Source organism: Manacus candei, unplaced genomic scaffold, assembly GCF_025592945.1.
Source record: "Manacus candei isolate 608988 ecotype Guabito, Panama unplaced genomic scaffold, ASM2559294v1 h1tg000065l, whole genome shotgun sequence".
Taxonomy (NCBI): Eukaryota; Metazoa; Chordata; class Aves; order Passeriformes; family Pipridae; genus Manacus; species Manacus candei.
The window spans coordinates 12,112,195-12,126,184 of NW_026138113.1; the positions used below are offsets into that span (position 1 = coordinate 12,112,195).

Here is a 13,990-nt window from a genome sequence, read left to right on the forward strand (position 1 = left end):
CGGGGGGGCCGCCGCGCGTGCGCGACTGTCAGCCAATGGGAGGCGGGGGGCGGGGCCGCGGGGAGCCCTCAGGCGGCGGAGGCGCCGCCATGTCCGTGGCGTTCGTGCCCGAGCGGCTGCGGGGGAAGGCTGAGGTGAACCAGGACACCCTGCAGAGGGTGAGCGCCGGCACGGGGCTGACGGGACTGACGGGGCTGGGCCACGATTGGAACCGGGACTGAAGGGAGTGAGCCGAGATGGAGCCGGGATTGGAGCAGGGACTGAGCCGGGACTGGGCCGGGACTGGGCGGTCGGGGGACGGGGCCGGCCGTGGCGGGGCGGGCGGTGACCGCGCTCTGTCCGCAGCTGCTGGAAGAGAACGACCAGCTGATCCGGTGCATCGTGGAGTACCAGAGCAAGGGCCGCGCCACCGACTGCGTGCAGTGAGTGACCGGGGCGGGCAGGGCCGGGGAGGGGAGGGGAGGGAACGCGGCTCCCGGGCCCAGAGCTTTAGCACCACGAAGCAAATGCCTCCGGCCTTATGAAGGGACTTCATCAGAATCATTGTCACAGATGTATAAAGCAAAGCTGCCCCCGACGGAGCGACCCCGCCGGCTCCGTGAGGGTGTTCACTCAGTGTCCTGTGACAGCGGCTCTGCGCGCCCCGTGTGTGACACACACCCCGAACAAGAACACGTTTCCCCTGATTTACTGTTCTAGTTTGCTATTTCTTTACCGGTTAGCAAATCCTGATCAGATTGCTAAAGTGACAGGTGTGGGTAGGTGGCTATGAAAGAGCAGGTTACCCAGATACTGTGTTTCCTTCTCTCACAGGTACCAGCATATCCTGCACAGAAACCTCATTTATTTAGCCACAATTGCAGATGCCACACCGCCCAGCACACAGAAGGCTGCAGACTGACTGACACCTGCACAGAGCAGTGCTGCTTTCAGACTCTGTAGAAATACTCAGTTTAGGAGTCCAGCTTTGTGGTCTTGAAAGGCAGGTAAAAAGTGATTTGTACTTGTGTGTTTAAAATGTGACTGTAGTTTTCTATGTAGTATTAGGCTAGTTCTTCCTCTGTTACTGTCATCAACACAGCTTAGGGGTGATTAATCACAGTGCCTTTTTCCCTCTGAAAAACTCAGTGCAGTGTACTTTGAGCACAGCCAGACAGCACTGCTGGACACAGAGCCTGTTTTATGACTAAGGTTTTGCAGTAACAGGGTAAGCACTTCACCAGGTGACTGCTACCTCCAGCATGACACAGTCAGGCATGTGTTGCCATATACAGAGCCATTTGGGTCCTGTATCAGAATTGTGCTGAATAAAGATGTTCTTTGTAAACTGTAGTATACTGTGAATTAATACAGCATGTTAACAAAGGAGCAGCTCAGTGATTCAGTGAAACAAATATTAACTTTCCTGGGAACCAGGGGATTGCTGCACTTCAGTGCAAGGGACAAGCCCAGCCTTTACTCCAGCGAGCCCCACTCATGTCAAGGCTTTTCCTCTGTGCTGGGAAGGCCGTGTACTGCAGACTGAACAAGTGAATTCTTGTGCATTCAGGTGGGTTCATGTGGCTCCTGGGGATCTGTCAGCACTTGTGTCCAGCTGCCTGTTTGTACTCACCCCCAAGGAGCACAGCAGCCCTGCCCACCTGGATGTGGCACTCCAGTGCCACTGTAACATCAGCTGAACTAAGAGCCTTGACAGTTGTGGGCAGGGGGATGGAGTTCACTGTTGCTCACTGCCAGCACAGTTATTTACTCTGGGACTGCTGAAAACGCAGGTGAAGTTGGCAATGTTCATCTGCACTACGGGGCCAGAGACCCTGCTCAGGCAGTGTCTGTGCCAGCTCCTCCAGTGCCACCTGCTTGAGAAAGTAGCTTTAAAGATGCTTCAAATTGTACAGTGCATAAAGTTTGGTTTTATATGATGAGTCAGTAAGTAGGCAGTTGACAATTTTCAAACTGTTAAATAATCCCATGTTAATGAAATAAGATCTTTGTTTACAAACCAAAGTTACAGTTTAAGGTGCTGCTCATTTTCAGCAAGGTGCATATTTTAAACAGGTATGACCTATTAAATGTATATCTTTAATAAAGCAAATAGTTTACTTTTACAGAAGCTTTAAAATACAAACTGTACAGTTCCAGTTCAGAAGCATTAGCTATTCACAAGAAGCACTGCAATAAGGGTAAGTTAACTAAGCACCAAACCCTTGCACTTGGCAGTGTAAGTGAAGTTTAAGGGCAAGACTCATTTGCCAAGTGCAACAATTCTTAAAATTACCAGTGTTCAGAACAATCGGAAGCAAAGGACAGAGTAGCACCCACGTGGTCAAAATGCAGACAAACTTTCTTTGTTTTCACTGATGTAGGTCCAGGAACTCGACAGCATTTGTAATTATGAATAAACTGCAAAAACTAGAGCAATCATTTTGGCACTTGTTAGAAAAAAGTTCAAAATTAAGTGTTTTCATTAACTTCCATTTTGGTCTTAGTATGAATAATCAGTAAGTACAACCAAATTTAGGGTTTAATATTAGATCTAAACGACAAGATTTAGGAAACTCAAAACCATTCATCAAGTTAAATAACCACTAACATTTTCAGTGGAGGGTTTTCAAAATTATAGTAGTACAGACCATTAACAATTTACAGACAGAAGCCACACTGATTGTGCAAAGCACATTACTGTAAAAAGTCTATGTACAGCAAACAAATCTTTGTAAACATGGTAAGTATGAAGTTTCAGAAAACATGGTGACAATATCATAAATACAGGCAACATTGGCATCCTCAAACAGCACAAAAGGTAACAATCTGGGCCTGCAAATAGAGCCCGTCACCATACAAACAAAAAAGGTGGATGGGTTTGAAATACCCAGATGTTTAATAGTTTTAGTGTTGTGTATACTTTATATATATATATATATATATAATGTATTTATTTTTTGGTATCTTTAGATATAGATGTAATTAGTTTGTAAAACCAAAACCAACAAATGTGCTTTATCTTCATTGAAAAATTATGTAGTTAGAACTAATAACCCATTTTACTAGTAGTTAACATATTAGAATGATATGACTTAAGAAAAATACAAAAATAAGATTAATACTGTCAAAACTCTTATACCAGAAAATATTGTGGTTTTTAGACTCTTTCAAAGATGAAATATGAAAATTTAAATAAGCTCTAACTATATAAAGAATCTTCTGTAATCTCAATTCATATACAGTGGGATAGCTATACATATATTTACCATTGTTCTTCAATTTTTAAGCACCAGTCACTCTCCCGGATCCACTTTGGTTGGAAGATTATTCCTAATTCCACAGGTTCACTTAATGGCACATATTGACTGCAAATAATTACTTTATCCTTTTAAAAAAAATAATGTTCTTTTAACTAACTGCTACCCCACGTTTCAGTTTTAGTATCTTCTGAGCCAGCTCACAATTTTTAATCAACTGTAGCATCTGAAATAAGACTTTAAATAAAAGCAAGTAGTCTCTTAGGCTTTGCTTTCACACACTGCAGGAGCCCTGTGTGGGAGCAGCTCTGGCCAAAGGCTGCCCAAGGAACAGGGTGTTCCGACCCGGAGTCCCGGCAGCCACACCGGAGCGTCGGCTCCAGCAGCTCGGGAACGACTGCGCCCGAGGGCAGCGGCTCTGCTGAGCTGGGGTGAGGGACCTGCCACAGCACTGTCTGCAGCTGGGCCTGCAGCAGCTCCCCAGTGAACTCATCTGTGTGGCACAGCAAGAGCTGTGGCTGCACTTCATTTAAAAAAAGCTGCCCCCGGGCCATAATGAGAATACAAAGGCTCTACAGCTTGTCCTTTATAAATTTAAACACAAACAGTGTTGAGCAAAGTGACCACTATATATTTGCTCCAACATATTCAATGTGTTTCAGTAAGATGTTTAACTATAAATCTATATGAAAAATAGCTATAAAATACAGTGTTTCTTGTATGGTAGTCCTTCAGCAGTTCTTTTTAGAAAAAAAAATGTTTTGAAAGTAAAGGCAATATACACATTTTTAAAAGCATTTCTACATCACAGTTTTGGGCTGTTTCATGTCCACCAACAAACATATTGGCCACATTTGCTCAGCACTGTCAGTCACAACTGGAGAGTTTGTCTGTCTCCCCCAAACCCCTCCAACTCCCGCCAATGAGATCACCAGGACACAGCCAACACCCCGGGCACGGAAGCTGCGCCGTCCCTCTGGCCCTGTGCTGCTCTGCAGGAGAACAGTCAGTACTGGGGCAGGTACGATGGTCTGCGCTCGTGCTTCACCGGGAAGGATTTGAAGCCCTTGTTGATCTGTTTGTGCTGGGAAGCCTGTTGGGATTGCTGCTGCTGCTGCTGCTGCTGCGCGAAGGCGAAGCCGGAGGAGATGCCGGCGGCCGGGGCGCAGTCGCTGGCCCACAGGGGCGACGGCAGGAGCTGCATCGTGTCGCTCCACTGGCTCACGGGGCTGCCCAGGGGGTACAGGGACGAGCTCTGGCCGGGCAGGGTGCCCGTCACCGAGTGCTGCCACGGCGCCTTCGGGGGCCACGTTTTGGTCTTGCTGTCCTGAGAACACAAAACCAGCTGGGGTCGGCTTCTTTCGATACCAACACACTTTGGTTTTGAGACAATACTGGACACGTCACCTTGTCCCCTCCTTAAGACATTTTCAGAAGATTTCACAGACTTGTGGGTCCCTTCCAACCCGGAATATTCTGTGAAATCCAAGCAAGGATCCACAAGGATCATCAAGGCCAGCTCTTCAGTGAATGGCCCATACAGGGATCAAACCACAACCCTGGCGTTACCAGCACCATGTTCTAACCAACTGAGCTCATCTCAGGGTCATAACTTACCTTTGAAAGCACAATGGATGCCTGGAAAGCACTCTGGATTCTTAACACATCTGCCTGTTAAAAAACCTTTGAATTTACTTCAGCATGACACAGAGTGGCCCCAACAAAAGGGAAAGAAGTAAGTAATTCCAATTTTAATATTTAAATTTGGTGACTTTTGTACTCCTCGAGTGCAGATGGTTTGGGGTTTTGCTGAAGTAACCGATCTGGAGATCCAGATGCTGTTGCAGTTGTTTTCCTAGTGCAGACCCCCCCCCACACAGAGGAGCAAGGCCCGGTGAGCTCACCTGGCTGCGGTCGTCAGCTGCAGACAGGAGGGGAGGCGATGGCAGCGTGCTGGGCTCCTGCTCACCACTGCTGTGCTTTCTGCCAGAGAGAGAGGGACAGTCACTGCTGGGTTTTCAATGACTCACCCCATCACTGTGCCTCGGGCACAGCCCATTCCTGCTCTCAGCCTCTCACACCCCACAGTGGGTCCTGCTGTTCCAGAGGGTTTCAGGTACTTTTTGCTCCATACAGGCAAAGGCAGCAACAGAAAGAACCTGATCACTGAGCCCAGGCAGGGAATGGCACTGCAGCACTTCCTGGAGCTACAGCTTCAGCAAGGTCTGTGTAGAGGTGAGTGGGAGCTGGGTTAGGCTTTTGCCCACCTGGAAGAAATCTGCCAGAAATTGCCTTTTCTGTCACCTGCTCTCATGGTTTGGGTTTCTTTGGGCTTTTTAAAGTATGTTTTCTGAAACAACTTTACAGACAAGATAAAAGCACAGTTGAACAAGTGAAGCATCTGCTGAAGCACAGTTACTTGACTGAAGAAAAACATGCCACCTTCAGTTTAAATTTGTGACCTAATGCCTGGTATCAAATAGAAATCCTTGACCACGTGGGCATTCTGAAAGATTTTTTTAGTCTTGTGTTTTGGATTTTTTTTAGGGGGTGGGATTAGATTAAAGCAGAATCTTTTATTTCATCCTTTCCTTAAAAAAACCCAATCAGCATGCTCCAACCATCAGGCCTCCATGGGTAAGCAGCCCTTTGCAGGTCAGCTTTAGCACACCCAACCCTTTTGCCTTCTCTTGCTGCCCAGGTTTAGCTCTGGTATTTTATCAGGCCCTCAACTGGAGAACATTTTTCTTCCTCAAAGGAACATAAGACAGTAGTATTGTTAGTTCAGCTGAAGTTTTTGTTCAGTGAAGTACCCTCCTTGGGAACTTCCTTCTACTCTTCAGAGCTCTACATAAAGCACAGGCTTTTCTTGTTCTTGCTCCGTGAGTCACTCCATGATCCATCTCTAGCTGTCTGCTGGCTTGGCAGGTTAATTCACCCCTTAGGTGCTATTGTATTTTCTTTCCCTGCTGCTTTTTTAAAAAAATACAAATAATTACTTCTGTGATGTTTATGCAGTGGCTCTCTTCCATTAACATCCACTGAAGCGCAGTTCCTGTTCCCTCTCTATAAAGTCTTGGTAAGTGTAAAGGTTCAGAAAACAGCTCCTCATTTGGTCAGTTCCTTTCTGACAATGCACATAAAAACAGCAATCCAGGTATAACCTGGGGGAAACTGGCAGTGCGCCCACTGACAACTTCTGGGCACCAAAAAGCAGACAGACAATCTTGTACTAAAGGTACTGACTGAATTATTTTATGATGTAAACAAAACCAGAATTTTTGGCCACAGAACTAACTTGTTCTATTTTTCAAAAAGACTCTGAGAAACAGTTTGAGAGAATGATCCCAGATTGGAACTGGGTTGGTATTCCAGCTTCATCTTGTGCCTTTTGTTACTGTTGTTCTAACTGCCCTCAGCTATGGAATCACTGAGGTCCCAGACACACCGAGCCTCCAGCCCTTCAGAACTGCAGAAAGCAATTGCTGCAATTCCTGCTGCTGGAAGGGGATTGTTCAGAGCTGGAAATCCTGGCTTAGTTTTTAAGCTACTGAAATTATTTATGAAGGCAATTAAGCCACCTCTTCATATTGTCAGAAATAAAGGACTAACCAGTGTATTTAGGACTCCCAGAAGGGCAGTGGCAGCCAAGGTGAGACAAGTCTACACCACATAGCAGCACTTCCCCAGTGCCAGGGGGCCCTCAGTGCCACCCCAGTGCAGTGTCAGGGGCAGAGCTGCTGCCAGGCACAGTCTGCAAACCAGCTCAGCACGGGTCTCTAACACCCCAGGAGTTTGGAAAGAAGCAGCATCCAAAAGAGAACCTCTTGGAAGAGGGAAAGCATCTGACCTTTCCTGCTGTCCTGAGTCTCAGCTGTTTGCACAGGGCTGGTGTGTAGGAGGAGGGAGCTGCCAACACTCCTCCCTTTGGGAATGCACTGACCCAACCCACCCGTGCAGTGCACACACTGACCCTGTAACTGTGTCTCAGCAGCAGGAATTTCCTTTGGCTGGAGGCTCAAATGAAATTATAGATATAAAAAAGGAATCTTACAGAGTGCTCTGTATTTCTGTTCATTCTGCTCACCTCCTCTGCTTCACAGCAGCAACAAGGTCTGGCCCTGAGAACATGGAGAACAGGCTGTCTCCGTTGGCTGAGGAGGTCTCATCACTTGAGCTGGCAGAGTCTCCTTGAGTTCCAGACCAGCTATTTGTCACATCACTGCAACACAAGAAGTTGTGTTAGTCCTTGTATTTACAGTGCCTGGTCCAGAATGTGTCCCAGTTGTGCTGAGCCTGTCACAGGTGATAGAAAACAAAGACATTTCAATACTTGGGAAAATGTGCCAGTAACACAAATACTTTCACTTGTCTCAGTGGTCACATTAACTGCTTTGTCTGTTACAGCTTCTTTATATATATTTTACTAAAACAATAATGCCCATTAAAAGTGCCTCTCCTGTTCAGGATGGGGAAGTGATGCTTGGGTTTGGAATCACTTGACTTTTTCACTGCAAAACTGAGCCAGAACACAACTGTCCTACTGGTTTCACACCAGCTCAAGTCACAGCTGTTACACTGTGGACAAAGGGACAGAGAATCTTGAAACACTTCTGTTGTTGTAAATAGTTATGATTTGGAAGAGACTAAGAACCACTAATGTACTTGCTGTAAGGTACCTGCCTTTTAGGAGCAAGATTAAGTGGCTAAAATCTGGAAAACTTAATTCAGTCAGGCACTGCATCACTTTTCATCAAAAGTGGGTCTCAAAGGTTTTCAGAATATTCAGAGAAAACTCTCTGAATGCATCTGTGCTGTAGATGCCTTATTCCCTCTGGAGGCACAGTCGGTCTCCACACCACTCCAGAGGAGACATCAAACCTGTCAGTGCCCCTGCAAAGCAGGAGGGGCTCATTGCTCACTCCTGACAGAACGAAGTGCAGCTGGAAAAAACATCCAGCACTGCCCCATCCTGCCAAGTCAGGCTGCCAGACAGAGCCACAGTGTCTTACCCCTCTGCGAAGTACTCGGGGAAGGGCCATGTTTTGTGGGGCTCGTCGGGCAGGGCCCAGTTGCCGCGCGCGGTGCTGGTGCTGGGCCGGCGGAGCTGCTGTGCCTGCCGCTTCTGCTGCATGGCCTGGTTCACCCCGGCGACGTAGCGGGCGAACTCGGGGTCAGAGCCAACTGGGGGGACAAACCAACACTGCTGACGTTCGGCTCCTGCTGCTGCACTTACCCCGAATTCCACCCTTCAGCCTTCACCACCCCCCACAGCAAAATCCCCTCCCTGGTGCAAAGGGGAGCCACCGGTGGGTTCCTCTTGACGGACGAGCACATACACAGCACCCATGGGGGGAATAATTAACACTTGGAACTACACCCTGGCATTCCAGCAGGGAAGTAGGATCTGTCCTGTGACATGTGTGCACACTGACAGGTCCAATATCCATCAGCAGATTTAAAGCCTGTACATTTATCCACGCCCAGCAAAAAAGAACACTCCAATTACTATAGTTGCTGCAGGAGTGCAACCAGCTAAGTTGTGGTCCTGCTTACTGGGGAAATCAGAATTTCAGATCCCCAAAAAAGGATGAAAGAATTTGGAAAACATTTTGATCCTGACCGACAAAATATTTCAGAGTAAGAATCATATTTACAGAAAAAAGCAGTAATTTAAAAATTCTTCCATTCTTAAACTGATTTAGGTGTCCCAAGCATCTGGTAAAGGACGAGCATGATCTTGAGCAGACACAGCAAAAGCCTTAATGCAGAAGTGTTTCAATGCTCCACTGGTCAGAGCAAGCAGTTAGATTAGAAGGAATGCTGCTATGATTCAGTGTAATTGAGTTTCCACAGCTTCTGTTTCTCTTTGCCTTTTGTTTTTTCTTCCCTGAGAAAAGCCTGGATCTGACTGGATTTATGGAAGATGTCTGGACTACACACACAGGAATTGCAGTGGGAAGTGCAGAGCTGCTGCTTGGCAGGCTCAGTCTGAGATTAAGAGTGAGGACTGAAGAACATCCAACAATCATGCACAGCTCAGGAAGCAGAAACCTCTTTCCTGTGGCAGCTCCCTACATTCAATTCTGCATTTACAAGATAAGTTTCCTTGTTCTCATTTGACACGTCCAGAAAAGAGCTCCACAATGTTTCGTGGGATGCAAATGACAGGGAGGTAATTTTGTTTCTCTGCATCCTTTACTACCCAAGCAAGGGACAGAGCTGTGACAGAAACAAAACATCCCCACTAATGCTCCTTCTCCCCCTGGAACATCTTTATATCAGCTTAAGATGAGGCTGGAAGCCAGACAGCTCCTCAGATCCAAGGACAGAGTCTGGATGGGATCTGAAGGGCATCCAGGCTTTTTCCCTGTGGGTAGCATTAAGTGCTAAATCACTGGTATATTCAAAACAGAAACCTGTGTTACCTTTTGCCTCACTAAAAACATGTCAGGTGAAGAGCTTTGTATCAGAGAGTTTTTTACTTCAAAAGACTTGGAGTTCTCAACACTAATTCTGCTAGTTCTTACTGCAACATTCCTTCATCAAGTCCTTACAGGTGATAGAAGTACTGCAAAATACATTTTTGGTAGCTAGTTAAGCCTTTGACATGAAAAGCCATCAGTTTTATAAATTCTTAATTAGTACATTTGCATCTGAAAAGAGACATTTTCAGACACTAAAAATATTTATTAAAATAGTAATGTGATTTCTTTCAAATGACAAATGTGCAGTCCTAGGAAAGCCTGGAAATGAAAAAAATGGTTTGTGTTTTAAAGCTTTTTGTACTTCACTAACTAAAGCTTAGATTGAAAATTCCTACACCACAGCTCAACCTGGCAAGTTCTATGAAGAAAAGTTATCTTTCCAATGGAAAAGTCTGTTCAATTGGAAGGGGGGGGGGTTTGTTTGGTTGGTTTTGGTTTTTTAAATTCCAGATCTGTGGAAAATGCTGTTTACTTATCACTACAAGTGTAAAAGGGCAATGCACTGAGCACCACTGATGAGCTTCAGTCACCTTTTCTGAGTGTCACTTCCTAAGTCCTTGACCTTCATCCAGTGGACCAAACTGAGCAGTTTTATAGAGACTGAAAGGAAAATACTACAGAAATAGAATGGATTCAAAATGCTGAAAATGCCAGTTCTTTGTATACCTGCTGTCTTTTCCCTACACAGACACACATGGATTTAGTGCTTAGTAAAGATCACTCTGTCCTTACTTAAAGGTTGTGATAATCCTTAAGTCCACACCATAAGTAAGATCATGCTAATTCAGACTTACAGGTGTTAAGCAACAACATAACTCTGATGCCTATTTTTGCCTTACAAACTCCACTGATTTATCAACTAAACTGACAAAAGAACTTTAAGAATTATGAGCCAAAGGAGCTGGTTTGAGACACCTCCACGTTCCAAAGACAGACAGAGCCCCGGGAACCGGATCCTGCTCTGATAAAGGGTTTCCTGTCCTCCTGCTGCCTCCCTCCAGGCAGCTTCCCTAAGTGCACACTGCACATTCCTGGAGCTGTGTTCCAGGCCAACAGGGATTATATTTACAAGGCAAGGGATGTGTAAGTTGTTCTGAGTACTACAGTCAGAACCACAGAATATTCTGGGTTGGAAGGGACCCACAGGATCATGGAGTCCAACTCTGCAGTGAATGGCCCCTACAGGGCATTGAACATTCAGCTCCTCTGAGATTCTACAGCTGATTTCTTAGACTTCAGCTATTTGTTTATGACTAAAATTTTATCTCACTTCATCTTTGACAACAATCCATCCATATTTGCAATTTATTGGTGGTCCAAACACATCTGGCAAACCTCATGGCACTTGCTTTTTAGTCTCTAATCCTTCATCATCCAAGCTTTTCACTGCAGAACCAGCTGCAGAACAGGAACCAGCATGATTCCCATGGAATTGCAGAGTAATGGAGGGAAAATGTGGGGATATGAGAAAGATGCATCACTATCTCCATATTACAAGACTAGTAAAGAGCAGGAAGAGTCATTCTGGGGAGAGGGAAAATACCTGAGCCCAAGAGTTTGATTTGAAACAATTTTATAAATTAAGAATAGGAGGAACATCTACAACTGGGACAAGAAACAAGGAATCAGTTCTCATGCTTGCTCATTAATGAAAGTTTCTTGCACTTCAAGATCAACTTCTGTTAACAAAGCAAACTGGCACACACACAAATCCCTGCCTGCCCTGGTCAGCACCCCCACATCTGGGGGCAGCACGAGGAAACACAGTTATTGCCAGCAATATTTCACAGCATTCTTTGGAAAAGGACTCTTACAGAAAGTATAAGAAAGGAAAAGGCACACACCTGCAGGGTCAAAAGGCAGGATTTCTCCCAACATCCCAAACACTCCATCAGTTTGGTCACGATTTGGCCATGTGTTGTTCCTAGGTCCTTGTGGTTTCTGTCCTAACATCTCTGACATCATATTGTCCATATAGCTGCTCACAAGACCCAAGCTGTACAAATCAGAGCTTAAATCTGAAAATCCAGGATTGTTCCACTGGTTTATATGAGACAATCCAGTTCCAACAGCCTGGGCTTGCTGCTGTGAAGAATTACTGAGCCATTTGGCAGGTACACGTTGCTGTGGTCCAATAGGTTGAAGCAAGTGTTGGTAATACTGCATTTGCTGCTTCTGGGATTGCTGCTGCTGGGACAAGCCTTGCTGAGGAGGATGCAGGGGAGGGTGAGACACAGACTGGGGCTGCTGCTGGACCGCCCCCGACTTCTGTTCCGCTGCTGCAGAGGAGGCAACGGAGTTCCTTCGTTTCACCATCGGAGAGGTCTGCTGGGATTTGCCCATGTTGAAACCAGACAGGAAATCGATAACGTCCTGCATTTCTTGGTCAGTTGGTAAATTCATGCCTTTGTCATCCTTGCCATCATCTGTCTTGAAGAAGCTGTCCCTCCTGTCCCCCAGGAAGCCGTTGGCCAGCTGGCCGCCCGTGCCCGGCTCCGCGGCCCGCGGGAAGCTCCCGATGCTCAGGATGCTCTGCAGCCGCGCGTCCACGGCCGGGGGCACCTTCGCCTTCTCCTCGGAGCAGGAGCTTATGAACACGTTTTTGGAAGGCGTGTTGGGGATGGAGTAACTGCCAGTGCTGCTCGTACTGGTGCACGAAGTTTTTTTTGTAAACCGTGAGGTCAGTTTTGAGAATGTCTTTTGGAGACCCCCTGAAGATTTGCTTCCGTTTCCCGAGGGCAAGTCAACCTGGTTCCCAAAGTCTGAGATTTCACGCTGTAACTGGATCTGAATGCAAGGCAAAGCTTGCTCCCTGCAGCAACGAGAACCACATATATCAAACCACCTAATACATAACTGAGTTTGTACTTTGGGGGAAAACGTGGATTTGGATAACAGAGAAAGAAACAGCACCAAAGACTGCCAAGTTCATCAGCTACTTCTTATGGTAACTGCAAATTATTGCTAGCATTTGCATTACTTCCCATTCCTTAAGAAAATCAGAATTGTGTTTCAAGACCTAAATGGAGCCTAATTTAATATAAATTAAGCATTTTTGTAAGAGAGAAACAAATACTTTTGTACCCTTGGAAAAGCTGCTGGTTTGGTCTTAAGCAGCCTCCTGTATCTATGGGGATTACCAATGTCTCACTCTCACCTGGACTCCCATTTTTCCTTTCTGACAAGCTGGTACCATCAAATCTCTCAGCACAGATCACTCAGCAATGACAGCTTAGTTTAAACTAAGGAAGTGGAGTGTGAGGCTCAAGAGGAGACGTACCTTCCTTCCTTCCACCTGTGTATATCAAACACAGCAGTGTAGAGCACATCTACCAGCCCCAGGGTCTTCTCTGGATCCAGACTCCTCTGTAGCAAAGACATTGTTGCTGGATCTTCTTTCAGGCACCTGTAATCATGGAGTTTAAACTAAAAATCAAAACGTTTGTTTTCTACCTTAAACAATTCTGCCACATCAGAAAACAGAAGGGCAGTGGCTGCACTCCTGCAGCACAACCCACAAACCCCTGGGGATTCCTGCGCCTGCAGCCAGAGCAGTTTCTTCCTGCTGTGGGACACACAAGTGATCCCACACAAAGTTAAGCAATTCCATGTCTTTATACCATGACTGCCGATGAGCTCTTGAGCAGGCACAGCTGAGGCCCAGCAGAGCAAACGCTGAGCACCCAACACCCTTCTGGGACACGGCGAGGCCCCGGCACTGCCCGCACACGGGAGCACCCCCGAGGCACCGCCGGGAGCCCCGGCCCGGCAGGCTCCGTGAGGAACGACCCCGCAGATCCCGCGGTCCGGGGGGTGTCACTGGGCTGTGAAGGTGCGGGGTCGCTGCGTTTCCCCCGGGGCACAGAATTCCCGGAGCCGGCCCGGCAGTGCCGCAGGGATCGGGCCCCGCGCTGCCACCGCGAGACACCAGGAGGCGCTGCCCGACGGGGATGGACGGATCGGGAAACACGGGAGAGCCCCGGGAATACCCTTCGGGAGAGCCCCGGGAACCCACGTCGGGAGAGCCCCGGGAACCCACGTCGGGAGAGCCCCGGGAACCCACGTCGGGAGAGCCCCGGGAACCCACGTCGGGAGAGCCCCGGGAATCCACGTCGGGAGAGCCCTTTTGGGCAACACAGCATCGGGAGACTCTTAGGGAAACACCTTCAGGAGACTCCTTTTGGGCAAACACAGACTCACAGACTGGGCTGAGTTGGAAGGGACCCACAAGGATCATCCAGTCCAACCCCTGGCCCTGCACAG

General features: G+C 47.1%; 2 protein-coding genes across 4 annotated transcripts in view; one reads left to right on the forward strand and one right to left on the reverse strand.

Annotated features, from left to right (window-relative positions):
• The first annotated feature begins 49 nt into the window (after positions 1-49).
• Positions 50-1,327, forward strand: SS18L2 (SS18 like 2). The gene is made up of 3 exons (XM_051805835.1): positions 50-158; positions 346-422; positions 814-1,327. The coding sequence occupies exons 1-3, from the start codon at positions 90-92 to the stop codon at positions 899-901; spliced, it is 234 nt and encodes a 77-aa protein (XP_051661795.1). The 5' UTR covers positions 50-89; the 3' UTR covers positions 902-1,327.
• Positions 1,328-1,887: 560 nt separating this feature from the next.
• Positions 1,888-13,990, reverse strand: part of GARRE1 (granule associated Rac and RHOG effector 1) — a 58,938-nt gene continuing 46,835 nt past the window's right edge. For all 3 annotated transcript variants that reach the window (XM_051805809.1, XM_051805808.1, XM_051805810.1), the window contains exons 9-14: positions 13,008-13,133; positions 11,572-12,539; positions 8,252-8,423; positions 7,327-7,461; positions 5,144-5,222; positions 1,888-4,566 (exon numbers count right to left, since the gene is read on the reverse strand). In XM_051805809.1, the coding sequence (XP_051661769.1) occupies positions 4,246-4,566; positions 5,144-5,222; positions 7,327-7,461; positions 8,252-8,423; positions 11,572-12,539; positions 13,008-13,133 (1,801 nt within the window). In that variant the 3' untranslated portion in view covers positions 1,888-4,245. The remainder of the gene's footprint in view (positions 4,567-5,143; positions 5,223-7,326; positions 7,462-8,251; positions 8,424-11,571; positions 12,540-13,007; positions 13,134-13,990) is intronic.